The sequence below is a fragment of the Lethenteron reissneri genome, chromosome 2 (genome assembly GCF_015708825.2).
Source record: "Lethenteron reissneri isolate LAM-NWPU_2019-01 chromosome 2, ASM1570882v1, whole genome shotgun sequence".
Taxonomy (NCBI): domain Eukaryota; kingdom Metazoa; phylum Chordata; class Hyperoartia; order Petromyzontiformes; family Petromyzontidae; genus Lethenteron; species Lethenteron reissneri.
In genome coordinates, this window is record NC_083780.1 from 10,985,747 (window position 1) to 11,011,882 (window position 26,136).

Sequence of the window (26,136 nt, forward strand, 5' to 3'; positions counted from 1 at the left end):
TTGTGATGTCAGAGCTTTCCCCTCGCTGACGCGCCCTCGGGGGGGCAGCTGTGAGCACCGTCGTCACGGCTCTCCCCCCGCGGTCGTGGCAAGTCTCAGCCAATCAGGGCTGTGCAACTCAATGTCGCATTCCCTTTGGTGTTGCGTGTCAACACGACGCTGCAGTGACACGACCACGTGACTCCCACACAACCCTGACCGTGGACCTGACCATGACCCTCACAACCCCGACCGTGACCCCCGTGACAGCGATCCCTGAAGCCCTGCCCAGGACCCCAATTATGAACCCCCCGCAAGTGCGAGTCCCCGGGGCGACTCACTGCTGGGCGAGGAGATCCGACACGAGCTTGTCCTTGTCCTGGAAGCATCCCAGGGAGTTCATGCTCTCCAGCACGTCCGGGTCCATCTCCTCGGCGCTGGGCAGCGCGCCGATCGGCACCTTGCGCGGCGCCGCCTGCTCGGGCTCGGGCTCGCTCCGCGACCCGCTGCCGCCGGCGCCGGCAAAACGGCGACGGTGGGGAGCGACGGCGGTTGAGGATTGACGACCGTTGGGGCAGGCGACGTCATTCGCGAGGGTCAGTGCCGGCGTAGCGTTTACCCCCTTTAGTTTTATTTTATTTTATATTTTATCATATATTTTTTTATTTTTTTTTATTTTAGTATATATATTTTTTATTTTTTTTATATTCCACCTACGGTTTGTTCCGCTAGAGCAGTGGTTCTTAACCTGGCGGTGCATCTCGCGAGATTTTTTTTTTTTTACGGTAAATCATCGAAAACACGAATGAAGCACGGGCAAGTGTGTACAACTACTTTGTTTCATCAAACCCCCACGTATTTATTGACATGATACAAACAACATGCATGACTAGGAACTAAAGGGGTGCAAGGCTGCAGTAAAGGTTAAGAACCACTGCACTACACTATGCATTACTATACACTATACACTACTATACACTCCACTATGCACTACTATACACTACACACTACTATACACTAATATAGACTACACTACACTACTATACACTACACTACTATACACTACACTACTATACACTACACTACTATACACTACACTACTATACACTACACTACTATACACTCCACTATGCACTACTATACACTCCACTATACACTACACACTACTATACACTAATATAGACTACACTACACTACTATACACTACACTATACACTACACACTACTATACACTACACTATACACTAATACACACTACACTATACACTACTATACACTACACTATACACTACTATACACTATGCACACGCGTGTGTGCACGTGTGTGTGCGCTTGCGTGCGATGCGTCACTCACGCGAGGAACCACGTGTGCTTCTGTATCTGTTCCAGCTGCGACACAACAGAAAGAACCAGACTCGTTAAACCACAGTCATAGTCATCATCAAGAGCCATGATCTTATCATCATCAAGAGCCATGATCTTATCATCATCAAGAGCCATGATCTTATCATCATCAAGAGCCATGATCTTATCATCATCAAGAGCCATGATCTTATCATCATCAAGAGCCATGATCTTATCATCATCAAGAGCCATGATCTTATCATCATCAAGAGCCATGATCTTATCATCATCAAGAGCCATGATCTTATCCACTGCTGGATAAAGGCCGCCCCCCCTCCCCAAGCTCTGGTACGTGGGGTTGGGGGGATGAGGGTGTGGGGGGGGTGAGGGTGTGTGGGGGGGGGTGAGGGTGTGGGGGGGCGGGGGGGGGCAGGGGGGAGGGAGGTGGGGGGGTGGATGCGTAGGGGGGCGGCCACCGTGATGCGCCGGGTGGCGTCCACGTCAATCATCCCGCGCAGCAGCGCCTGGCAGTCGGGCGGGATGAAGTGCGGCATGTGGAACACGCCGCGCTTCACCTTCTCCAGCAGCTGGCGCAGGTTGTCGTCGTCGAACGGCAGGGCGCCCTGCGGGGGAGGGATGAAGGGGGCGATATCGTCAACGTCGTCGTCAACGTTTTAGTCGATGCCGTCGTCCTCGGTGACCATCGCGATCATCACGGAGACACGGCCGGGGGGCAACGGAGGCGTCATTGTCGTCGTCGAATGGCAGGGCGCCCTGTGGGGGAGGAGGGGGGGTGACATCATCAACGTCGTCGTCAACGTTTCCGTCGACGCCCTCGTGCTCGGTGACCATCGCGATCGTCACGGAGACACGGCCGGGGGGGGGGGGCAACGGAGGCGTCATTGTCGTCGTCGTCGAACGGCAGGGCGCCCTGCGGGAAAGGGGGGCGACATCGTCAACGTCGTCGTCAACATTTCAGTCGATGCCGTCGTCCTCGGTGATCATCGCGATCGTCACGGAGACACGGCCGGGGGGGGGGGGGCGACGACGGTGTCGTCATCGTCGCGGCGACCATCGTCACGGCAACCGTCGTCATGGTGGCCGCCGTGGCGATGCCCGCTTCCTCACCACGAGCAGCGCGAACAGGATGACCCCGCAGCTCCACACGTCCGCCTTCCTGCCGTCGTACTTCTCCCCCTGAAAATATAAAAGGGCCAGCCGCAAATGTCAACGACAAATTCTCGGTTGCCCGGGCTTCGGAATAGTCGTGCTTGCGGATTCAATACCAAATATATCGACAAGGGGGGGCTCATCTTATCATTGGCTGCTCCTCACTCGTCGAGGGTCAACGGTAAACACGTCGAAAGGTGAACCGACAAGGCAGTCGTCATCTTCACCCACCCCCAATGGCGTTCTGCAAGCTAACTGACATTTACGTTGCATTTTCCGTGGCCACCGACCCCCTCGTGTGCTGTGCCAGCCTTCGTGTGTCTTACCCTGGCCTTCAGCACTTGCCCCCAAAAGTCTATTAGAGGCTATGCGGGGGATCTTTGTCTTTGTGTGCGGTGTTTGCGTACGAGCGAGTGTGTGTGTGTGTGGAGAGCGGCAGCGCGCTGTGCTACGAACCTGGCAGCCCGAGTTCGATTCCCGCTCACGGCCAACACCACAGTGGCGATTATCTGAACTGGTCCTGGGCCTCCCCTAAATCGCCTCAAATGAGTGCCTGGTGTGGTGTGTAAACATCGTCACTGGGGAGACAAAGGCGGCCGGGCGTGCTGTTGGCCACCCACCCCCTCATGTGCCGTGCCGGCCTTCATAGGTGCTCGCTAACAGCACTTGCCCCAACAGTCTGTTAAGGCTACACGGGAGATCTTTGTCTTTCTGTGTGTGTGACTCTTACCCGAATAACTTCTGGGCAGGCATAGTGAGGAGACCTGGACACACGGCACAGATACCACACACACACACGGTCACATGGTCACACACTCACACGGTCACATGGTCACACGAACACGGAGCACGTGGCTCTCTGGCTCAAGCGAGCGAGCCATGGCTTCACTTGAGCCAGGCCGAGGTGGAGCCGCTCGCTCACGCCGTGGGGAGCGGTGGCGCAGCGGTTAGCGCTACGCTGCGCTATGAACCCGGCGACCCGAATTTCGGTTCTCGCTCACGGCCAACACCACATTGACGAAATATTTGAACTCGTCCTGGGCCATCGCTTGGTCGACTCGGCCTCAAAAGAGGACCTGTGCAGTGTGTAAACATAGCCACTTGGGGAGACAAAGGCGGCCGGTCGTGGTGCTGGCCACCCACCCAATGGTGTGCTGTGCTGGCCTTCATAAGTGGTTGCGAACAGCACTTGCGATACGGAGGATCTTTGATTGTGGTGGTTGTGGTGGTCGTGGTGGTAGTGGTGGCTGGTGGTGGTCGTGGTTGGTGGTCGTGGCATTGGCGGTATCAGTGGGGGTGGTGGCGGTGGCGGTGGTTGTGGTTGGTGGTGGTTGTGGTTGGTGGTGGTCGTGGTTGGTGGTGGTGGTGGCATTGGCGGTATCGGCGGGGGTGGGGGTGGTAGTGGCGGTGGCGGTGGCGGTGACGCTCACCCGCAGCTCGTCTCCAGCAGGCTGTCTCCAACCTGCAGCGACGCCATGCCGAAGTCGGCGATGCGGATGTTGTTCTTCTCGTCCAGCAGGAGGTTCTCCGGCTTCAGGTCGCGGTGGCTGGCGACGACAGCGGTCGCGTCACCGCACGCGTTAGCGCACGCGTCACCGCACGCGTCAGTGCACACGTCACCGCACACGTCACCGCACGCGTCACCGCACACGTCACCGCACGCGTCACTGCACGCCGCGCTCCCCCAATTGTAAGACGCGCTTTTATTCTCGCCGTTAGGAGTCGCCTGCACCGCCGTAAGCCGCTCGTGGGCTCCGGCGCCACCGTGCGCCCTGTCGCGCTTGTCGTGCCGAGCGGACCCTGCGTGGGGGACGCTGTCTCCCACGGTGGTAACCGGGGAGCCCGCGCTGGCGCGGCTGTGTCCTGCGCCACCGAATGCCCTCCCCTGTTGCCGCTGCTCCCTCGCGGTGTCAATCACTGGGGAAGGAGGGGGGGGGCCCGTGCCCCCTCCCCCCCCACCAACCTCCCCACCAACCCCCCCACCCACTCCCCCAATGGCTGCTGCTGATGATGATTGACAACGGGCACAAGTTTGAGGTGGGCTGGTGGTGGAGGAGGAGGTTGGTGTAGGGGGTGGGCTGGTGGTGGAGGTTGGTGTAGGGGGTGGGCTGGTGGTGGAGGAGGAGGTTGGTGTAGGGGGTGGGCTGGTGGTGGAGGAGGAGGTTGGTGTAGGGGGTGGGCTGGTGGTGGAGGTTGGTGTTGGGCAGGGGTCGGCAACATGCGGCTCCGGAGCCGCATGCGGCTCTTTACGGGCTGCTTCTTGACGATATGTACGTATGTACAGTATGTACATAGATGTGTAGTGGTGGTATTGACGTGCGCCGGCAGTGATGGATCACGGGGCGCGGGGTTGGGCACGCGATGTGGGCGTGGCATGGACGCGCGCGCCGGTGGTGAGGCGCGCTCACACAAGCTGGGAAAAGAGGATCGTAGCGAGTGTGCAGTGATTGGTCAGATAAGTGGGTACTCTCAGCGACGTCCGCAGGAGGGGTATAAAGGGGGACGCGCGAGAGCACTCGTGGTCAGTGTTAACCAGTTGAAGACCGAAGACGGGGTGGAGGAGGTAGGGGCCCTGTGTGGCTCGGAGCCGAGACTGGGGGGACCGTAGTCCGACGCCCGTGTGGGTCGGGACGGTGGTACCCAGAGCCGAGACGGGCACCCCGGCTGGGTGTGTCCCGGAAGGCTACAGGGCGTAAGAGCCCGTGTCAGTACAGCTGAGTGGGTGTTGGTCACCCGTGTAGCTGAGTGGGTGTTAGTCACCCGTGTAGCTGAGTGGGTGTTGGTCACCCGTGTAGCTGAGTGGGTGTTAGTCACCCGTGTAGCTGAGTGGGTGTTGGTCACCCGTGTAGCTGAGTGGGTGTTGGTCACCCGTGTAGCTAAGTGGGTGTTGGTCACCCGTGTAACGAAGTTGTAGTTGAGTGGGTGTCCGTCACCCGTGTAGCTAAGTGGGTGTTGGTCACCCGTGTAACGAAGTAGGGTGTTAGTCATCCGTGTAACTACAAGTTGGTGAAAATAAAGAGTGTGCTACCCGTGAAGTCGTCTCCTGCCGAGTTACTACTTTACAACTGGCGTCAGAAGTAAACCTGTCTTCAAGGAGAATGGACACAAGGAAGACTTCTCGTTCCCACGTGCAAGACCGGGGAGACGACGACGTACCGGTGACACCACCCTCGGGAGGAGAGGACGAGGAGTTGCCGCCGATGCAGCACTTCGCGGAAATGGCCGATGCTCCGCCCGCCTCCGACACCAGCCTGCAGGATGCACACTCCCGCCTGGCGGAGTTGCTGCTCGCCGCCGCTGCGATCTTGGCGGAGATCTCCGTTCCAGTGGCCGGTGGAACGCCTGCGGGGTTGGAAGAGGCGGCGCGACTGGAGGGTTCCCGCCATAAGGCGTTTCGCGCCAAAAGTTTGGGAGTTGGCGCCATTTTTGAGGGTCCGCCTCCGGTTGGCGGGAAACGCGGACACCACGTGGCCAGAGGTCTCCACACAGCGCAGCCCGCGTCATCGGCGAGCGCCGGAGCTCTCCATTTTGCGCCTGCAGAGGGAGCCGACATTTTCTACAACCACAGCGGCGCGCGGGAAAATCGTTCCAACGACGACGACGACGATCGAGTTCTCCAGCAACGATTGCCCGCGCTGTCGGTGTTCAAGGCGGACGGGGGCGACTGGGGAGCCTTCCAGCGACGGTTCATCGCGCATCAAGAAATGTCGGGGTGGTCCGACACCACTGCCCTGCGCGCGCTGCCAGCGATGCTCGACGACGACGCGCTTGCGGCCTTCACGTCTGCCCCGAGGTCGTCCCGCTCAACGCTCCAGGCCGCGCTGCACCTGTTGGCCAAGGTGTTCGGGCCGCCCTCGACCTGTCGCCACCAGTTCTACGATCGGCGGAAGGTGGTTGGAGAAACAACGCTCGCCTATCGCACGGCGCTGCTCGCCCTGGCGGATTCAGCTTTTCCCCGCATGGACAAGGAGGGGAAGGACGCCATGGTGACGGAGCAGCTGCTGGCGCTGGCTCACGGATTGGGAGTTCCCATTAATACGGCGGACGAGATGGACATCTGCTCCCTGGGGATTGCCACGAGTATCCACGCTTACGAGGTCCTACAGCGGAAGCCGACGGTCGTCTGCGCATCGGTGGAGAACGGGGCACCGGCCGCCACGATCATCGGACCTCAGCCTGCTGTGCCTCGGGAGGAGGCCTTCGCTGGTTCGAGGCCGGGGGAGTGGAGACCGGGAGGTCGTTCGCCCACACGCTCCTCCCGCAAGCTGGAGCAACCGAAACCTACGACGTCCCTCGTCGTCTGCTACAACTGCGGCCTTCGGGGCCACGTCGCGGCCGGGTGCCGGGCCCCGCGTCAACGCACCGCGGGACCACGTCCGGACGACGACCAGGGACTCAAGACATCCCAACTGAACCCGGCAAGTCGCGGCACCTCACACGTTCGGTCCACACGCACGGCACGTTCGGGTCGCCGCTTAGCGGTGGGGGGACCGTGTATGGGCGCCGGGGGTTCGGTTCGGCGAGAGGGGTCCGCGTACGGCCCGAAGGCAGTCGAGTGGTCCGAATTGGCCCACAGGATTGTGGCTGCGTTGGCCGGGTCGTCCGTGGTAACGGGGTACATTGACGGGGTTGAGGTCCGGGTGCTCGTGGACACGGGTGCGTCGGCCACTATTATTTCGGACCTTATTTATAATATTCTTCCCGTACAATGTCGACCACTTCTGCCGGTGGACGTACCATTTTACGCGGCAAACGGGGGATCTTTGGGAATCATCGGCCAGATTCGGGCGAATATTTGTATTGGCGACATTAAATTGGCGGGTCCTATTTTTGTATCATCATCGTTGGCCGTTCCTTGTTTACTAGGCACGGACTTTGTCTAAAATGCCCATAAAAATTCTCATAGACCAGGCCTGCATTGAGCTTCCGTCGGGTCGGCGGGTTGAGTTTTTGAAGAGTCCAAATAAGATACGCACGGCTTGTGCGACGGTGCAGGCGCTGGCAACCCGGACTGTACGGGTGCCCCCGGGATCGCAAATGTTGGTACCCCTTCGGTTGAGAAAACCCCTTGGGGCGGATGCGGGGGCGCAGGGAGTTCTATTGGGGCCGTCTAACAGGGCTAAAGGGGACCTCGGCTTAGCGGTGGCCCAGACCATGGTGAGGGGGGACAGTGAGCCGTTCGTTGTGGTCCTGAATACGGGGTCGCGGCCGGCCGTGATTACGCAGGGAACGGTGCTCGCTCACGCCGCGCCGCTACCCGTCGAGGAACAGCTCGTTGCTCACGCCGATTCACATGTCGATACGCATCCCCAAAGTGAGGAGGGGACGGAGTGGTTGGACGCGTTGTGTGCCGGGTCCAGTACCTTGTCCAGTGTGCAGTTGGGTGCATTGAGGGGCTTGCTGCTCGAGTTCGCTGACGTGTTTAGCAGGCACAAGTACGACATTGGCTGCACAGACCTGTTGCGCCACCACATAGAGACTGGGGACGCGGCCCCTATTCGACAGAATCCCTTCCGGCTCAGTCCAGCCGAGAAGGAGCATGTGCAGTCGGCAGTAAATGACATGTTGGCGGCCGACATCATTGCGCCCTCTTCCAGTCCGTGGGGTGCTCCTATCGTCTTGGTTAAAAAACAGGATGGATCCCTGCGGTTCTGTGTTGATTTCCGCCGCCTAAACAAAATATCAATGGCCGATGCGTATCCGCTCCCCAGGATGGATGAGTCGCTGGATGCCTTGGCAGGAGCACAGTTTTTTTCGACGCTCGATTTGCTTTCGGGATTTTGGCAATTGCCCCTCAATGACGAATCAAAACCTAAAACCGCTTTCCGGACACCGGGAGGCCTATTTGAGTTCAACCGATTGCCCATGGGTTTACATTCCGCTCCTGCCACGTTCCAGAGGCTCATGGAATTGGTTTTGTCAGGCCTTCAATGGGACACCTGTTTGATTTACCTCGATGATATCATCGTTTTCAGCCGAACTTTTGAGGAGCACCTCCAGCGACTGAGGGCAGTGTTTCTCAGGATGCGTTCCGCGAAGCTTAAATTTAAACCGGCTAAATGTTTTTTGCTTCGGGAATCGGTCAGGTATTTGGGCCATATCGTTAGCCGTTCGGGGATCTCGACGGACCCTGCTAAGACGCAATGCGTCGGCTCATGGCCAACACCGACCTCTGTTACTGAAGTCCGCAGCTTCATAGGATTTGCCTCCTATTACCGTCGTTTTGTCAAACAGTTTGCCACCATAGCCAGGCCCCTGCACGCCTTGACGGCTAAAGGGGTGCGGTTTCACTGGGGGCCGGAGGAGGAGGCCGCGTTCTGCTCCCTTCGTGACGCCTTGGTGCAGGCTCCCCCCTTGTGTTACCCCGATTTCACGCAACCGTTTGTGCTCGACACGGATGCCAGTAACATGGGTATCGGGGGAGTGCTCTCACAGGTGGTCGGGGGGGTCGAACGGGTGGTCGCCTACGGTAGCAGGGTTCTGTCCCCCGCGGAACAACGCTACTGCGTGACACGGCGTGAATTGCTGGCGATTGTGTTTTTTATACAGCAATTCAGGCCGTATCTGTATGGCCGTCACTTTACGGTTCGCACGGACCATGCGGCTCTCCAATACGCTATGCGGGTGGCGCAGCCATCCGGCCAATTGTCCCGATGGTTGGAGGTCCTTCAGGACTACCAATTCACGACGATTTACCGCAAGGGGTTGCGCCACTCGAATGCGGATGCATTGTCACGGTTGCCGACGCGTACGGAATGCGCATGTCAGTTGGGATCGGCGCGGTGTAAACCTTCTGTCGCTGTCCCCGCGGAAGTTGTGCTCGCCGCCACGGATACTACGGGGGTCGACGCCCCCACGGGGAGGGACTCGCTGTTAGCATTGCCTCTCATCGAGTGGGGCCGTCTGCAAATGGCCGACAGCTCCCTACTCGCGCTACGTCGGAAGGTTAACGTTCCCGAGGGCGGGGAAACGCGGGTCGGTTCCTGGGTGTGCAGACAGGGCCTCTTGATGAAGTGGGACTCCATGTCCCGGCGTCACATGCTTGTGGTGCCGGTTGCTGTACGGGGGAAGGTCGTCCTGGCTGCCCATGAACGACTCATGCATCTGGGGTTTCACAAAACGCTCGCCCTCATTCAGCGAGACTACTATTGGCCTGGGATGGGCAGTGACGTGGCGAACATTCTTAAGGGGTGTGTAGGGTGCGCTAAAAGAAAACCGCCACCAATAGCGGCTAATCCACCGCTTCAATCCATTCAAGTTTCGCGCACGAACGAATTGGTCGCGCTAGACATCTTGGGGCCCTTTCCCACTACACCTCGGGGAAATAAGTTCCTGCTGGTTGGCGTAGAGTACTTCACCCGCTGGCCCATGGCGTGGCCACTCGCCAACCAGTCGGCTGCGGCAGTGGCGGACGCCTTTGTCCAAGGTTATGTTTTGGACAAAGGCGCCCCCGAACGCTTGCTGACGGATCAAGGGAAAAACTTTTCGAGTTTTTTGTTGCGCGAGGTGTGCGACCTGTTGGGTACAAAAAAAGTACGTACCTCCCCGTACCACCCGCAGACTGACGGTATGGTTGAACGTCTGAACAGGACAATTACGTCTATGCTGTGCCAACAGGTATGCGACGACCAGGTGGATTGGGACTTACAGGTACCGGGGGTACTAGCGGCCTATCGGATGGCACCCCATGCGGCGACGGGGTTTTCTCCATTTTTTCTGATGTATGGGCGGGAGGCTGATCCGGCCATGGACGTCCAACTGGGGATTTCACAGCCACGTGCTAAATCAAAATTGGCAGACCACATTAAGTTTAACATTGCCAAATTGGCTGAGGCGCGAGAGGCTGCGAGATTGAATTCACGCTCTCGGCAGATCGCGAACGAGCGATTGCATGAACGGAAGGTGCATACGCACAATTGGGAACCGGGCGATAAGGCCTGGCTGCATTGTCCACACGCACCGTTGGCTACGTCCCCCAAACTGTTGAGACCATGGAGGGGACCGGTGGAAATTGTGCGGGTTGCACGACCCCAGAGTATACAGATTAAATGGGGAAAACGCCGTTGGTACGTGCACCCCTCCCGACTGAAACCCTACGCGGCGCCGCGTGACCCCGGGTTGTGCCGTGACGACCGAGCGTGTGATGTGACCGTCGACTCGGGGAGGGATGTGTCGCAGGTTGATCCTCACGTGTCTCCACCTGACCCACCCCCAGGTGTCTCGGACCTGACGGCTGTTGACCGTCGGGAACCGGAACCCCGCGGCTCGCGCGGAGCCCCGATGCCTGGCCCATGCCTTCCTGAACGGCCGGCGCCGCCGGATGGCCAACTGCGTCCTGTGCCGTACGACGGTCCGGCAAGGCGGACTCGGGCAAGGACGCAACACTTTTCATGAAAAAAAAAAAGAAAAAAAAATGTTTTTCTTTTTTTTGTTAAAGCCCGACTTCGTTGCCGGCTTCCCCCTCTGCCGGGGTAATGTCCCGTTCAAGGGACGCTCGGACATTGGGACGCTGCATGAGTCGGAGAGAAAAGAAGAGAAAATGATTAAAGAAATTTTTTTTATTGTTACTCTTTCCGCATACACAGTATCGTTGCCATTCGCCGGATTGTGCATGTTGTTCTTGTTGCGGGTGTGGCGGTTGCTGGGTTTTGCGGATTGCGGTGTTCATGTTGTGTTGTTAGGGTTTGTGTTATGTTACGGGGCACACGTGGGGGTGAAGGGGTGTTGTATGTTTTATTAGCAGCCGGGTCGGCTGCGAGCTATGTGGTAGGGGGTGATGTAGTGGTGGTATTGACGTGCGCCGGCAGTGATGGATCACGGGGCGCGGGGTTGGGCACGCGATGTGGGCGTGGCATGGACGCGCGCGCCGGTGGTGAGGCGCGCTCACACAAGCTGGGAAAAGAGGATCGTAGCGAGTGTGCAGTGATTGGTCAGATAAGTGGGTACTCTCAGCGACGTCCGCAGGAGGGGTATAAAGGGGGACGCGCGAGAGCACTCGTGGTCAGTGTTAACCAGTTGAAGACCGAAGACGGGGTGGAGGAGGTAGGGGCCCTGTGTGGCTCGGAGCCGAGACTGGGGGGACCGTAGTCCGACGCCCGTGTGGGTCGGGACGGTGGTACCCAGAGCCGAGACGGGCACCCCGGCTGGGTGTGTCCCGGAAGGCTACAGGGCGTAAGAGCCCGTGTCAGTACAGCTGAGTGGGTGTTGGTCACCCGTGTAGCTGAGTGGGTGTTAGTCACCCGTGTAGCTGAGTGGGTGTTGGTCACCCGTGTAGCTGAGTGGGTGTTAGTCACCCGTGTAGCTGAGTGGGTGTTGGTCACCCGTGTAGCTGAGTGGGTGTTGGTCACCCGTGTAGCTAAGTGGGTGTTGGTCACCCGTGTAACGAAGTTGTAGTTGAGTGGGTGTCCGTCACCCGTGTAGCTAAGTGGGTGTTGGTCACCCGTGTAACGAAGTAGGGTGTTAGTCATCCGTGTAACTACAAGTTGGTGAAAATAAAGAGTGTGCTACCCGTGAAGTCGTCTCCTGCCGAGTTACTACTTTACAGATGCATTGCGGCTCTTGAAATACTGAATTTTGTACCGAATTGGAAAGAAATGGCTCTTCTTGTTATTTTGGTTGCCGACCCCTGGTGTAGGGGGTGGGCTGGTGGTGGAGGAGGAGGTTGGTGTAGGGGTGGGCTGGTGGTGGAGGAGGTGGTTGGTGTAGGGGGTGGGCTGGTGGTGGAGGAGGTGGTTGGTGTAGGGGTGGGCTGGTGGTGGAGGAGGTGGTTGGTGTAGGGGGTGGGCTGGGGGTGGAGGAGGAGGTTGGTGTAGGGGGTGGGCTGGTGGTGGAGGAGGAGGTTGGTGTAGGGGGTGGGCTGGTGGTGGAGGAGGAGGTTGGTGTAGGGGTGGGCTGGTGGTGGAGGACAAGGTTGGTGTAGGGGTGGGCTGGTGGTGGAGGAGGAGGTTGGTGTCGGGGGTGGGCTGGTGGTGGAGGAGGTTGGTGTAGGGGGTGGGCTGGTGGTGGAGGACAAGGTTGGTGTAGGGGGTGGGCTGGTGGTGGAGGAGGTGGGCTGGTGGTGGAGGAGGTTGGTGTAGGGGTGAGCTGATGGTGGAGGAGGAGGTTGGTGTAGGGGGTGGGCTGGTGGTGGAGGACGAGGTTGTTGCAGGTAAGGTAATTTAAATGCCATTGACTCGGCAATCTGCTCAGGGGCGTAAACACGAGCGTTACGCTCCGGAACAACAACAACAACAACTCATCATCATTTACACAACGCAACAGCCTGGGGCGTGATGTGTGGACTCTTAATAGCTACAAAGACAAAGATCCCCCATACAGCCCACACTGCCTGCGTGGAGCAAGTGCCGTCTGCGAACACCTTGAAGGTCAACGCGCTACACGAGGAGGCGGATGCGATTAGCACCATGCCCGGCCGCCTTTGTTTCCCCAATGGTGATGTATTTTGCACACACGGGAGCAGGTGTACATTTAAGGCCGAGTCGACCTAGGGGACGTCCAGGACCAGTTTCAGATATTCACCACCGATATTGTGGCTGTCAGCGGCAATCGAACTCGGGTCGCCGCAGCGCGCTAACCGCTGCCATCGCTCCCAACACCACAGACACGCACACACAGTCGTGTGTACGTGCACGTGCGCGTACGTGTGTCTACGTGCGTGTGTGCATGTGTGTGTGCGCATAAGTGTGTGCGTGCGTAAGTGCATGCATGTGTACGTGCGTGTGTACACGTGCGCGTACGTGCGTGCGTCTACGTGCGTGTGTGCGCTTACGTGCGTGTGTGCATGTGCACGTGTGTACACGTGCGCACACGTGCGCGCATGTGTACACGTGCGTGTGTACACGTGCGTGTACATGTGCGTGCGTGCGTGTGTGCTCACCAGATGGAGTGGCTGTGGCAGAAGTCGAGGGCGGAGATGATTTGCCGGAAAAACTTTCGCGCCTCTTTGGGCGTGAGCCGCCCCTTCTTCACGAGGTAGTCGAAGAGCTCGCCCCCAGAGACGTGCTCCAGCACCAGGTACCTGCGGCAGATGTGTGCACCACACCACCACGTGGTCTATCCACTGCTGCATGACGCGCTCCCACCCCCCCCCCCCCCCCCCACACAAATCCTTGAAAGATCTGGACAAAGTCCCATCTGTGAGCTCCTCCGGCAGGCAAGGCTGCGTTTGCTGGGTCATGTAGCCCGCATGCCCAGCCACCGCATGCCCAGCCACCGCATGTTTCTGTTTGGTCACATAAACAGGGCTAAATGGGCATGACACGGGCTGGAGAAGAGATGGACTGATGCGGTACGGGTGGATGTAGAGCTGAGTGGAATTGCCGATGACTGGTACCAGCAGTGTATGAAGATCGGCCTCTGTGTAGGAGGCTCGTGAAGGACGCTACTGGGCAGTTGGAGGCAGTCGCTCTCCAACAACAACTGAGGGCAGAGGAGCGATGCTCAACAACAATGAGCAGAGTGCCGGGCAGCTAAAACACAGCAATTTGGCACAGTACGGGGTACAGCTGGTGTATCGGCAAGTCATCTCAGTCAGTCGACCCATGGCACCTGCTGGGTCTGTCCCGTGACCTCCTTCCAGCGGGCGTTCGACACTTCACGTGACCTTAACGTGCACATAGCCTGGCACAAGCACCGTGGTGACGTCACCGTCACTTAGTGGTGAATGGCGGTTGTTGTTGTTAATGGTGGTGATGGTGGTGGTAATGGTGGTAGTTTAGCTGTTAGTGCACTGCGCTACAAACCCGGCGACCCGAGTTCGATTCCCGCTCACCGCCAACACCAATGACGATTATCTGAACTGGTCCTGGGCCTCCAGGACCGGATCAGATAATGAGTATCTGGTGCGGTGTGTAAATATCGCCACTGGGGAGACAAAGGCGGTCTGGTTTGGTGCTGGCCACCCACTCGTCTCGTGTATCGTTCCAGTCTTCATAGGTGCTCGCTAACAGCACTTGCCCCTACAGTCTGTTAAGGCTATACGGGTGATCTTTGTCTTTGGTTATGATGGTGGTGATGGTGATGGTGGTAATGGTGGTGAAGATGGTGATGATGGTGGTGGTGATGGTGGTGATGGTGATGGACTCACAGGTTCTTCTTGTTTTCATAGACATCGTGTAACTTGAGGATGTGTGGATGCTCGATCAGTTTCAGAATCGCAATCTCTCGCTCCACCTACAAACGCACAAAACAAAGACAAAGATCCCCCGTGTAGCCTTAACAAACTTTTGGGGCAAGTGTTGTTAGGGAGGCCCTATGAAGGCTGGCACGGCACACGAGGGGGTGGGTGGCCAGCACCTCGCCCAGCCGCCTTTGTCTCCCCAGTGCTGATGTTTTACACACCGCACCAGGTACTCGTTTAAGGCTGTGTCGACCTAGGTGAGACCCAGGACTGGTTCAGATAATCATCACTGGTGGTGGCCGTGAGTGGGAATTGAACTCGGATCACCGGGTTCGTAGCCCATAGTGCTAAGAGAGCCATCCGTTTAGGAGGTACGCAAAAATCTGTCAAAACGTGACCCCTCCCCCCCCTCCCTGTACTCATGCGTACTTTTTACACCCCCCCCCCCCCACCTGCGTACGTACGCCTGATGCACCCCCCCCCCCCCGAATCCTATAGAACGGCCGATATTTAATCCACGCAGAAACGATCAAGGATTATTAATTATATTAACGTGTTTAAGCAAACAGATATAGTCCACCGCCGGCTGCATTAAATAATTAAGTTGCGTACCTTGGCCACTTATTTTGCTGAGCTGCGTGATAGCTGCAGTCAGGGGGCACGGTGGCACACGAGTGACACCTCTCCCAGAGTCCCACTTCTCCCGGTAGAACTTGTTGTCCCGACAGCTGGATAAACTGAACTGTGGCTCATTTGAAGGCCGATGTAGACAAATTATTATCGAGGCTTCACCGCCCCCCCGCCCCGTTTCCTATGCGTACGCACATTGTCAGTAGACCACCATACGCAAGTGAACGCATTTGGGTTAACCCACCTCCCCCCTCCATGCGTACGTACTAAATGGATGGCCCCTAACCGCTGTGCCAATGCCCCCCACCACACACACACAGACCGAAAATACCAAAAGGCAGAGAGTGAGCGGGTGTATGTGCGAGCGAGCGAGTGGGTGAATGCGTGAGAAGATGAGCGAGTGAACAGGTCAGTGAGCGGGCGAGTTAGTGAGTGAGCGATGGGCGAGTGACTGAGTGAACGGGCAAAGAAGTGAGCGAATGAGCAGGTGAGTGAGTGAGCGAGCGGGCGATTCAGACCTTCATGAGCACAGACTGGCTCAGCTTTTCCCGGTTGACGATTTTAATGGCAACCTTCTTGGTGGTGACGCAGTGAACACCGAGTTTCACGAGACCTGAGCGCGCGCGGAGAGGAGGAGGAAGAGGAGGAGGACGAGGAGGGGGAGACGGAGAGCGACACAAACCATCATCGCACTCATCACCCAAATCATTCCCATCACCATCACCATCAACACCATAATCATCATCAATCCCGCCGCAATCAATACCACTGATGGTCGCTTTGTCCAGGAACTCAACTCAGACATTTGGGTTTCATAGTGCAGCGTGTAAACCGCTGTGCCATCCTTCAACAACAACAGCAGCCGCCGTTCTCCACCAAGCGGATGTGAAATCACCATGGCGCTTGTGCCAGGCTAGGTGCACCATGAGACCACCTGGCGGGAGGTAACGAGACAGACCCAGGTGGGAGACCGACTGAGATGACGAGTAGATGCACCACATGTGCTTCCTACTGACTCAACTGTACACACAGACAAAGATCCTCCATATAGCCTGCAGAGACGTTTGGGGCAAGAGCACACACAGACATTGACGCAAACACACACACACAGTGCTACCAGTTGATAGGGTAAAAACCTATTACTATATTTTGCAACTGGTAAAGGAGGTCTCATAGTGTAAATGCTTACCCCGAGCTCTCAATACTCTGATAGTGCGCTGTCTTTGAGTTGTACGCATTTTAGCGTCATCTGGTCCAACACCAATGGAGACTAGGCTCCAAGAAAAGCTGTCTCGGGTGTGGACCAATCAACTTCAAGGACAGTGCATATCATTATCATCATCAGAGTTGTTTCCTTTTGTTTGCATTTTGACTGCTTGTGTTGTGGTTATTGCAAACATGATGCCTTGTATAAAGGTGTTAGTTTTTGTACCAGTTGAAAGGGTAAAAACCTATTACTACACACAGTGCTGCTGCTGGGGGAGGTGGCGATGGTGGTGGTGGCGGTGGTGGTGGTGGTGGCGGTGGTGGTGGTGGTGGCGGTGATGGTGGTGGTGGCGGTGGTGGCGGTGGTGGTGGCGGTGGTGGCGGCGGTGGTGGTGGTGGTGGCGGTGGTGGTGGCGTGTGCTCCACGCCCTTCACAGCTTATTAAGCAGATAAAACACCGCCGGAGGGAGGCGTGCCTCGGGAGGCAGTGGGGGGGGGACGATTACTGTTTAGCCAGAGCGTGCGAGCGGCGCGATAGAGTGTGAGGGTGTCGGTGTCAGTGCGTGCGGGAGAATCAGTGTCAGGGTATGTGTGTGTGTGTGTGCGCGTGTCCATGTGCCACCGCGTGCGCGTGTCCACGTGTCCATGTGCGTGTCCACGTGTCAATGTATTAACTTTGGGCCCTTTTTTGAAATGCTGGACATTTCGGGACCGCTCCCCCGACCCTCTAGGGAAGCGTCGAGAGCGGCCTCTGCCGACCGTCTCCACCCGCAGTTCCTAGCCGGTGAAGCGGCGGCCTCTCGGCTTTGGGGAGAGGGGACGGAGGCTGCAGCGAGGTTAACGTGCAGGAGAAATCCCAAACGAGCGCGGGAGAATGTCTGCGACACGTCTCTTCTCTTTCCACTGCAATGAAAAATATAAACCAGGAGGCACGAGCGTGGAGAAGACGGGGGTAGGGGACGAGGGTAGGGGACGAGGGTAGGGGATGACACGTGGAGGGGACGTGGGCGCCATGCCAAACAAATTGAGAACTATTGACCTATAGGTAGGGGAGGTCACCTTCTGTTGGTACATTTGCCCACTTGACCAATGTACCCCGTTGTGTGTTCCGGTATTTCGAGTTTAAATCTACCAGGCACGCGTGTGCGTGTGGGTGTGCGTGTGGGTGTGCGTGTGCGTGTGGGTATGGGTGTGTGTGTGGGTGTGCGTGTGCGAGTGTGAGTGTGCGTGTGTGCGTGTGCGTGTGAGTGTGCGTGTTGGTGTGGGTGTGCGTGTGGGTGTGCGTGTGGGTGTGCGTGTGGGTGTGCGTGTGGGTGTGCGTGTGCGTGTGTGCGTGTGGGTGTGCGTGTGCGTGTGGGTGTGCGTGTGCGTGTGGGTATGGGTGTGTGTGTGGGTGTGCGTGTGCGAGTGTTGGGTGTGCGTGTGGGTGTGCGTGTTTTTACACCATTGCTTGAGCACACGGCCATCAAGGGTCAACACGCCATGCGGCCAGCAACGACCAGCACCACTCTCAAAGTTGCGGGGGGGGGGGAGGTGGTGGAGGTCTACCAAATCAACTCCGCAGGTAAAGGACGCGAGAACACCGTCAGCAAAGGGCAGTCCGTGGCAGTGACGTGCGCAAGGAATCGCTCAACCACCTGCGCATTGCGCCAAGCACCATCGGTCGTTCCTGAGAAAGCGAACTGCATGGCGGACCTCTTTGCTTTCGCTGTCCGTGAACAAGGCGATCTGGTGGGTCGGCTCGGAGCGTTGCCCGGCGACATAGTTAGAGCGTCCTGAGATGCAACGGCGCTTGCAACAAGGAGTTGTTATCGTTGTTGTTGTTGTCATCGATGCTAATCGTCCACATTCGCCTGGCACGTGACACGAGCCCCAGATCATCCAACGTAATCATCGCCACGAGGGAGACAAAGGCGGCCGAGCGTGGCGTTTGCAGCAGTCAATTTCCTCGCGCGCCGTGCAGGCCTTCACAGGTGCTCGCCAACAGCACTTGCCCCCAAAAGTCTGCTGTGGCTGTATGGGGGATCTTTGGCTTTGTTTCGTATGCAAGCATGCACGTGGTCACGTGGATTTTTTTTTTCCTCCGGGTTCCTCCGGTTTTCCCCGAAACATTTAGAAACATACGTTGAGACTATTTAGATCATTTCGGTGCTATAAATGTCCAAAATGATGGCCCCGCTTTGTAGAGCGATCATTTGTGGCCAGGTCGCTTCTGAAAAATAAGTGAATACATAAGCGGGCTTTGCCTGGTAGGATTGGGATGGTTTAGTGTTGTATTTGTTTGTGTTTAGGTCATTTGTTTACCTTTCTTGTACTCTGCACAACTATCGTGTTAACTTTATAGCTCATCGGATACCTCCAGCGCAGCATAAATAAACATTCTGATTGTGATGTGTGGGCGAGCGGTGGCGTGCTGGTCAGGGCACCACCGTCGTTGTGTGGACGCAAGTTGGATTTCTGGCCACGTCTCACATCGGTGGCGAGCGGGATCCGAACCATTCCTGGGCCTCCCTGGGCCTCTGCTGCTGCTGCGGTGGTGGTGGTGGTTGTGGTGGTGGTGGTGGTGGTGGTTGTGGTGGTTGTGGTGGTTGTGGTTGTGGTGGTTGTGGTGGTTGTGGTTGTGGTGGTTGTGGTGGTTGTGGTTGTGGTGGTTGTGGTGGTTGTGGTTGTGGTGGTTGTGGTTGTGGTGGTTGTGGTGGTTGTGGTGGTGGTGGTGGTGGTGGTGGTGGTGGTTGTGGTGGTTGTGGTGGTTGTGGTGGTGGTGGTGGTTGTGGTGGTGGTTGTGGTTGTGGTGGTTGTGGTTGTGGTGGTTGTGGTTGTGGTGGTGGTGGTGGTTGATCTCACCGGCACCGGGGGAGACGAAGGCAACTGGGACGTGGCGCTACCCACACCGCACCGCCGTTCAACTAAAACTAAACTATTTGTTTATGATACCAGGTTCGGCCCTCTAGTTCGCAAGCGACCTGTCTGTCACAAACGATAGCTAAACGAAGTGGCTCATCGTCATCGTGTGGAAATTTCGAGCAGCCAAATACTCCAAACGCGTGATGTCGATTCTAAATGTGAAGGGAAAAAACCGGTGGACCCTGAGAAAAATCCACGGGGAGAGAGACGCAAACTCCAAATATACAGCAGCAGGTGTCAGGGTCGGGACCGAACCCACGACCTCCCGCATCCCAGGCGAGGGAGTTAGCATCCCCCCACCGTGATGATGATGATGACGAGAGAGAGAGAGAGGCACGCAAACTACAAATCTAGAGCAGGTGTCAGGGTTGGGACCGAACCCACGACCTCCTGCATACCAGGCGAGGCAGTTAACATCTCCCCACTGTGATGATGATGATGAGAGAGAGAGAGAGGCACGCAAACTACAAATATAGAGCAGGTGTCAGGGTCGGGACCGAACCCACGACCTCCCGCAGACCAGGCGAGGCAGTTAGCATCCCCCCACCGTGATGATGATGAGAGAGAGAGAGAGGCACGCAAACTCCAAATATACAGCAGGTGTCAGGGTCGGGACCAGACCCACGACTTCCTGCATACCAGGCGAGGCAGTTCGCATCCCCCCACTGTGATGATGATGACGAGAGAGAGACACGCAAACTACAAATCTAGAGCAGGTGTCAGGGTCGGGACCAGACCCACGACCTCCCGCAGACCAGGCGAGGCAGTTAGCATCCCCCCACCGTGATGATGATGACGAGAGAGAGACACGCAAACTACAAATATACAGCAGGTGTCAGGGTCGGGACCCAACCCACGACCTCCCGCAGACCAGGCGAGGCAGTTCGCATCCTGCCACTGCGAAGCTCCGTTGCTTCGTGCTCGTGAGCAGCACTTGCCCGAGCAGCTTGCGTCGAGGCCACACGGGGGACCTTTGTCTCTGTGAGCTCATCAATAAACACGCGCGCGCCTGCGTGTCCTCCACACGCGCCAGACTGGTTAACGAGGCGACCCTCACCGGCATTGCCTCGGTCCGTGCCAGGTCTGTCGACGCTGCAAGAAATAACCCCCCGAGAAAGCCGGCTAACGTAAATTGAAACCCCACTTTCATGTATGAAGCATTTAAAATTGTCTCTATATATGTGAAGTATTGGAAAAACTGTGATGACCAGATACACACACGTGTAGAACATACAACAACACAGACAGACGCACATACATACACACACACACATATACAAAGAATCCCCGTATAGCCTTGACAGACTTTTGGGTGGCCAGCACCACGGCCCGACCGCCTTTGTCTCCCCAGTACCGATGTTCTATACATATCGCACCAGGTACTCATTTGAGGCTGAGTCGACCTAGGGGAGGCCCAGGACCGGTTCAGATAATCGTCACTGTGGTGTTGGCCGTGAGCGGGAATCGAACCCGGGTCGCCAGGTTCGTAGCGCAGCGCGCCGACCGCTACACCACCGCTCCCCACCATACACACACACATACACACACACACATACACACACACGTACACGCATTTGAATAACGCAGATATACAAAATCACTCACGAATGCAGACTCCCCTGCCCCCCATCCAACAACAACGACGACAGCGACGCGTGTGAGCAGAGCAGAGAGACTCTGAAGGACGGCGGTCAGTCTCACCGCTTCGCATGGCTACTGGAAGATGTTGCGAGATTGATATTGTGCGATATTGTGTGATATTGTGTGGTATTGCAAGATATTATGTGATATTGTAATAGTGTGTGATATTGCGAGATATTGAGTGATATTGTGATAGTGTGATATTGTGAGCTATTGCATGATATTGTGAGATATAGCAAGATATTGTGTGATATTGTGAGCTATTGCATGATATTGTGTGATATTGTGAGCTATTGCATGATATTGTGTGATATTGTGTGATATTGCATGATATTGTGTGATATTGTGAGCTATTGCATGATATTGTGTGATATTGTGAGCTATTGCATGATATTGTGATACGGCATAGATGAGCATTCGCCACGCAGGGGGGTCAGCCACAACTGTTTTCTTCTGGGCAGGACCATAACAGATCAATATCTACGTTCATACACCGACAGACACGAGACACAGATCCTCCGTGCAGCCTTCAACACTGTTGCGGCAAATGCTTTTCGTGAGCACTTATGAAGGCCAGCGTGGCATATGCAGATGTGTAGTGGCTAGAAGTGACATTCCTGGTTGCCTTTGTCTCCCGAGTGCTGATGCTCACACACCACACCATACAGACGCATGCAAATACACACACACGGTAACACACAAGCTCAATAGCACGCATATACACACACACTCAACAACATACGAAGACACACACGCAAAATTACACAAACACGCTCAATTACATACACACCTTCAATGACACACGCGAGATGACATTCACGCACATGTTAGATAGCACTCACACAAACACACGCACACTCCGTTGCACAACACGCTGAATAACACACACATTCAATTTGCACACACGCGCACAATAACACGCACGCACGCACACGCCACGGTTGACCGCTATAGCATGTCAAGTAGAGAAGGGCATTGGGGCAAAATCTATAGGGACACGGTGGGGGAAGGGGGGGGAGATGACGCACTGCTGCTGCTGGTGGTGGTGGTGTTGGTTGAGACGGTAGTGATGACGATGGCTGCGATGGTGGTTGTGATCGTGGTGTTGGTGGCTGCGGTGGTGATGGTTGTGATGGTGGCCGCGGTGGTGGCTGTGATGGTGGTGGTGTTGGTGGCGGAGATGATGATGGTGGTGGTGGTGGGGATGGTTGTGATGGTGGCTGTGATGGTGATGGTGATGATGGTCGTGGTCGAGATGGTGGCTTTGATGATGATGGTGGTTGTGATGATGCCTGTCATGGTAGTGATAGTGATCAAGATGGTGGCTGTGATGATGATGGTGGTTGTGGTGGTCACTGTGATGATGGCTGTAATGATGATGATGGTGGTGGTGGTGGCTGTGATGGTAGTGATGGTGGTGGTGATGATGATAGTGATGGTGGTGATGACGCAAGTGATGATGCTGGTGGTGGTGGCGCAAGTGGTGATGCTGGTGGTGGTGGCGCAAGTGGTGATGCTGGTGGTGGTGGCTTTGATGATGGCTGTGATGGCAGTGATGATGTGATGATGATGATGGTGGCGATGTTGGTTGCGTTGCGCACGCAGGACACCGGAGTACCCAGAAACAAACCCATCCAATAAGTTGGGGTGAGATGGACGAATTCCCGTTTGCATCGCAGTTCCCACTCGGTTGGCACACTGCGCCCAAAAGTAAAACGGCACTTCACAATTCCCACTTTCAGTTGTACATCTTTAAACATCCTTAAACTCATCCGAAATGCGCGTGGCGCAACCGTGAAACTCCCCTCTCGTATTTTGAGCCAATTTATTAATTTTAGATTGCCTCGTTTCTTCAACTTCATATTCGTCTACTTTATCTCAATCTATATCATCATCATCTTTATCATCATCTTCATCATCGTCTTCTTCAAGCAAACGAGGGCTCATTGATATAAAAAAGTCTCCGGGGAGAGACGCGGCAGTGAAATATAAACACACGTCAAATCGTCAAAACATATACAGCAGCAGCAGCACAAAACAAACAGCAAGTCCACAACTGCACGACGATTACATTCTCGAAATTAAACAAAATCACGGAGGTCAAAACGTGTGGGAGCAATAAATTAAATTACAACGCGCGTTTTTCGCAGCCAATGCACCGATCCGTGTTTGTTTTTGGGCGAGGCCACGTGGCAGTGGCTTCACGCCGAATTACATTTATCTCCATAAATATAAAAAGGTATAGTTGTGATTATGTGCGTCTGTTCAACGTGTTTAGCATACTTCCCGACATGCAACAAACTGGAAATTTGCCATGTGGGTACTTTCCAGACTGTACACCATGCACAAATTATACAAATACACTTTTTTTGGGGGGGGGGGGGGCTCAATAATGCAGAGATTTTTTGCACGGCAAGTGAGCTGTGACGTCACATCTGTCACGTGACCCGCGCATGTGGAAGCGTAACGCATTGTAGTGTAGTGGGTATTGTGCTGCGCTACGAACCTGGCGACCCGAGTTCGATTCCCGCTCATGGCCACCACCGGTAACGATTATTTTAACCGCTCCTGGGCCTCCCCTAGGTCGACTCAGCCTCAAACGAATAACTGGTGTGGTGTGTGAACATCGCCACTGGGGAGACAAAGGCGGCCGGGCGTGGTGGATCCAAGTTCCAGGCGAAGCCGGGTAGTACAGCCAGTTTGGTATAAAACCCACAACGTGGCCTCATCCCGTGGTGATCATGTCCACCCCTCACCCCTTCTCTTAGATCAGCTATAACTTACTGTGCGGGTTTGTGGGGTATCTCTTGCTATCACAGATACCCCCCCCCTCCTCCTCCTGGCACCGCTCGCGACACCGCTCGCCGGTGGATACTGGCACCGTTCACAGCGGTTCCTACCCCTCCGCGCTCTATGCGGGAGGACGATGTCTCCCCAACAGAGCAGAGGTCGCAAACGGGTTTTGATTCCTTACCCGTACCCGGCCGCACCAGGGTCGCAAACGGGTACGGGTATCGGGTACCTGATTGCGACCTCTGGGATGAAGCCATGTTGCAGGCGCGGGTGGGTTGATTCTAGGAACTTGAATTGTGAGAAGAGACAAGACTTTGGGAAATGAGTGACAAACAGTTACTCACCAGTGACTCACGGCCTTCCCGTACCCGGCCGCACCAGGGTCGCAAACGGGTACCCATACCCGGCTGGGTACGGGTAGCCGGGTATCGGGTAGGGTACGGGTATCGGGTACCCGGTTGCGACCTCTCCAACAGAGTGGGGGAAAAACGGCAGCGAGAGCGAGAGTCCGTGGCGGCGTGCGAGCGAGTTGAGAGTGGCGTGGCGCTGGCCACCAACCCCCCCCCACCCCCCCCTCCCCTCGGTGTAAGCGGCTGTCGGCCCTGGTCAGGCCGCCACTCGCCAGCGGCGCTTTGCTCGCGGCCCGACCGCAGCAGAGGAGGATGGAGTCCAACCCACGGCCCTCGGGGATCTGAGGGCCGCGCGGTGTGCTCACCGCCGTCGCACCACTCGCGACAGCCTGGCAAGAGCCAAACGGTGGACAAATCGAATGTGGTGACGATGGGGGGGGGGGGATGGTGGTGATGATGGTTGCGTTTGACACGCGGGAGAACAGAGTACCCAGAGAAAAATGTTGGGGTCAGGTGGATATGTAATTTCTATCAGATTTACTGTTCTAGTTGGTTGACGTGCCGCACTCAGGTACAGCGACAACGCCAACTTCGGGGTCACGCTTATGATTACCCGCACAAGTTTCAAGTTCATGTATTAGGTATAGCCCTGTGAGCCATGTGGCTCGTGATTCGGGTGCAACCGTAACAAGCAAAAACATAAACATGAACACAGAACATCTTAAAGTGACGACACGCAACAGAAACATCGAGGAAGAACCAGCAAGATCTTCCAGAAAAAAAACCCACCGCATAACAAGGCTGTGTGCAAAAAATCTCAATGGGATTTAAGTAAAAAAAAACAACCGAAAGACAATATAGATTAGAGTGTCTAAATGTATCCGCGAAACGATGGCACTTGGCCACGTATAGCTTCTCTCCATGAGACTCACCACTGAAGGCACACAGCGTTCGTGACGAAGGTTCCCCGCTGGTGTTATAATAACACCACCACTGCAAACTCGCTCCATTATTACTCCTAGTGTTATGACGATCGGCCTCAATAGGTGTTCACTAATGTGGAAAAATTTAGCGCACACGCACGCACACAAACGCACGCACGCTTGGAATGACTGTAAACTCAATCTCACAGCTCGCGTCGTCATTACAAAAGTAAATTTTTTTTTTTAAATAAAGCTCGCGGACGGACAACCAAAACCAGCGTTGAAAATCTGCGCTGCCGATTATCCGCTTTCGCAGGGCCCCGCGAGTGGTGGATTAAATCCAGGCCAAACCCGCCACGGCCAACCTCTGCCACAGCTGCCACGGCTGCCACGGCAGGAACAAAGCTCCCCCGCGTAGCCTCTAACAGCCCAAGTGCTGTTAACGAGTAGCAGCACCTGCGCAGGCCGGCAGGGCACACGAGGGAGGGCGGGTGGCGAGCACCACGCCAGGCCGCCTTTGTCTCCCTGGTGGCGATGGTTTTACACACCGCACCAGGTACTCATTTGAGGCCGAGTCGACCTAGGCGAGGTCCAGGACCGGTTCAGATAATCGTCACTGGTGTTGGCCGTGAACGGGAATCGAACTTTGGTTCGTAGGGCAGCGCGCTGACCGCGACACCGTCACTCCACAACACGACTGCGCGTCAAGTGCACCACATGCACTGACACACAAATCGACCCTGCAAGCGACTGCTGACGTCAAATATCGTCAACCTGCCACGGACAAACTGCCACAGCCACCTTGCCACGGGTCATGTTTGCCCGCCACAGGCAGAAGTCACCAGTTGAATTTAACGTGGCCGCCTTGCCGTAGTCTGCCTGCCACGGCGAACGTGCCACGGTCGATGCGACGTGGCCGTGGGCTGCTCGAGTTACGGAAACATTGCTACGGCAAACCCTCCCACAGAATACCTGCCACAGCTACGCCTTCCACATCCACCGCACCACGGCAAAACTTGGAACAGCAAATCTGCAAAGTCAGCCTGCCACGGCTAAATTCTCGCATTCACGTTGCATC

The 26,136-nt window shown here is 56.1% G+C and overlaps 1 protein-coding gene across 3 annotated transcripts in view; it reads right to left on the reverse strand.

Annotated features, from left to right (window-relative positions):
* Positions 1 to 26,136, reverse strand: part of LOC133343248 (serine/threonine-protein kinase BRSK2-like) — a 51,132-nt gene that overhangs the window by 18,092 nt on the left and 6,904 nt on the right. For all 3 annotated transcript variants that reach the window (XM_061552693.1, XM_061552685.1, XM_061552703.1), the window contains exons 2-10: positions 15,760 to 15,854; positions 14,579 to 14,664; positions 13,370 to 13,510; positions 3,924 to 4,040; positions 3,224 to 3,257; positions 2,452 to 2,520; positions 1,800 to 1,946; positions 1,334 to 1,368; positions 321 to 485 (exon numbers count right to left, since the gene is read on the reverse strand). In XM_061552693.1, the coding sequence (XP_061408677.1) occupies positions 321 to 485; positions 1,334 to 1,368; positions 1,800 to 1,946; positions 2,452 to 2,520; positions 3,224 to 3,257; positions 3,924 to 4,040; positions 13,370 to 13,510; positions 14,579 to 14,664; positions 15,760 to 15,854 (889 nt within the window). The remainder of the gene's footprint in view (positions 1 to 320; positions 486 to 1,333; positions 1,369 to 1,799; positions 1,947 to 2,451; positions 2,521 to 3,223; positions 3,258 to 3,923; positions 4,041 to 13,369; positions 13,511 to 14,578; positions 14,665 to 15,759; positions 15,855 to 26,136) is intronic.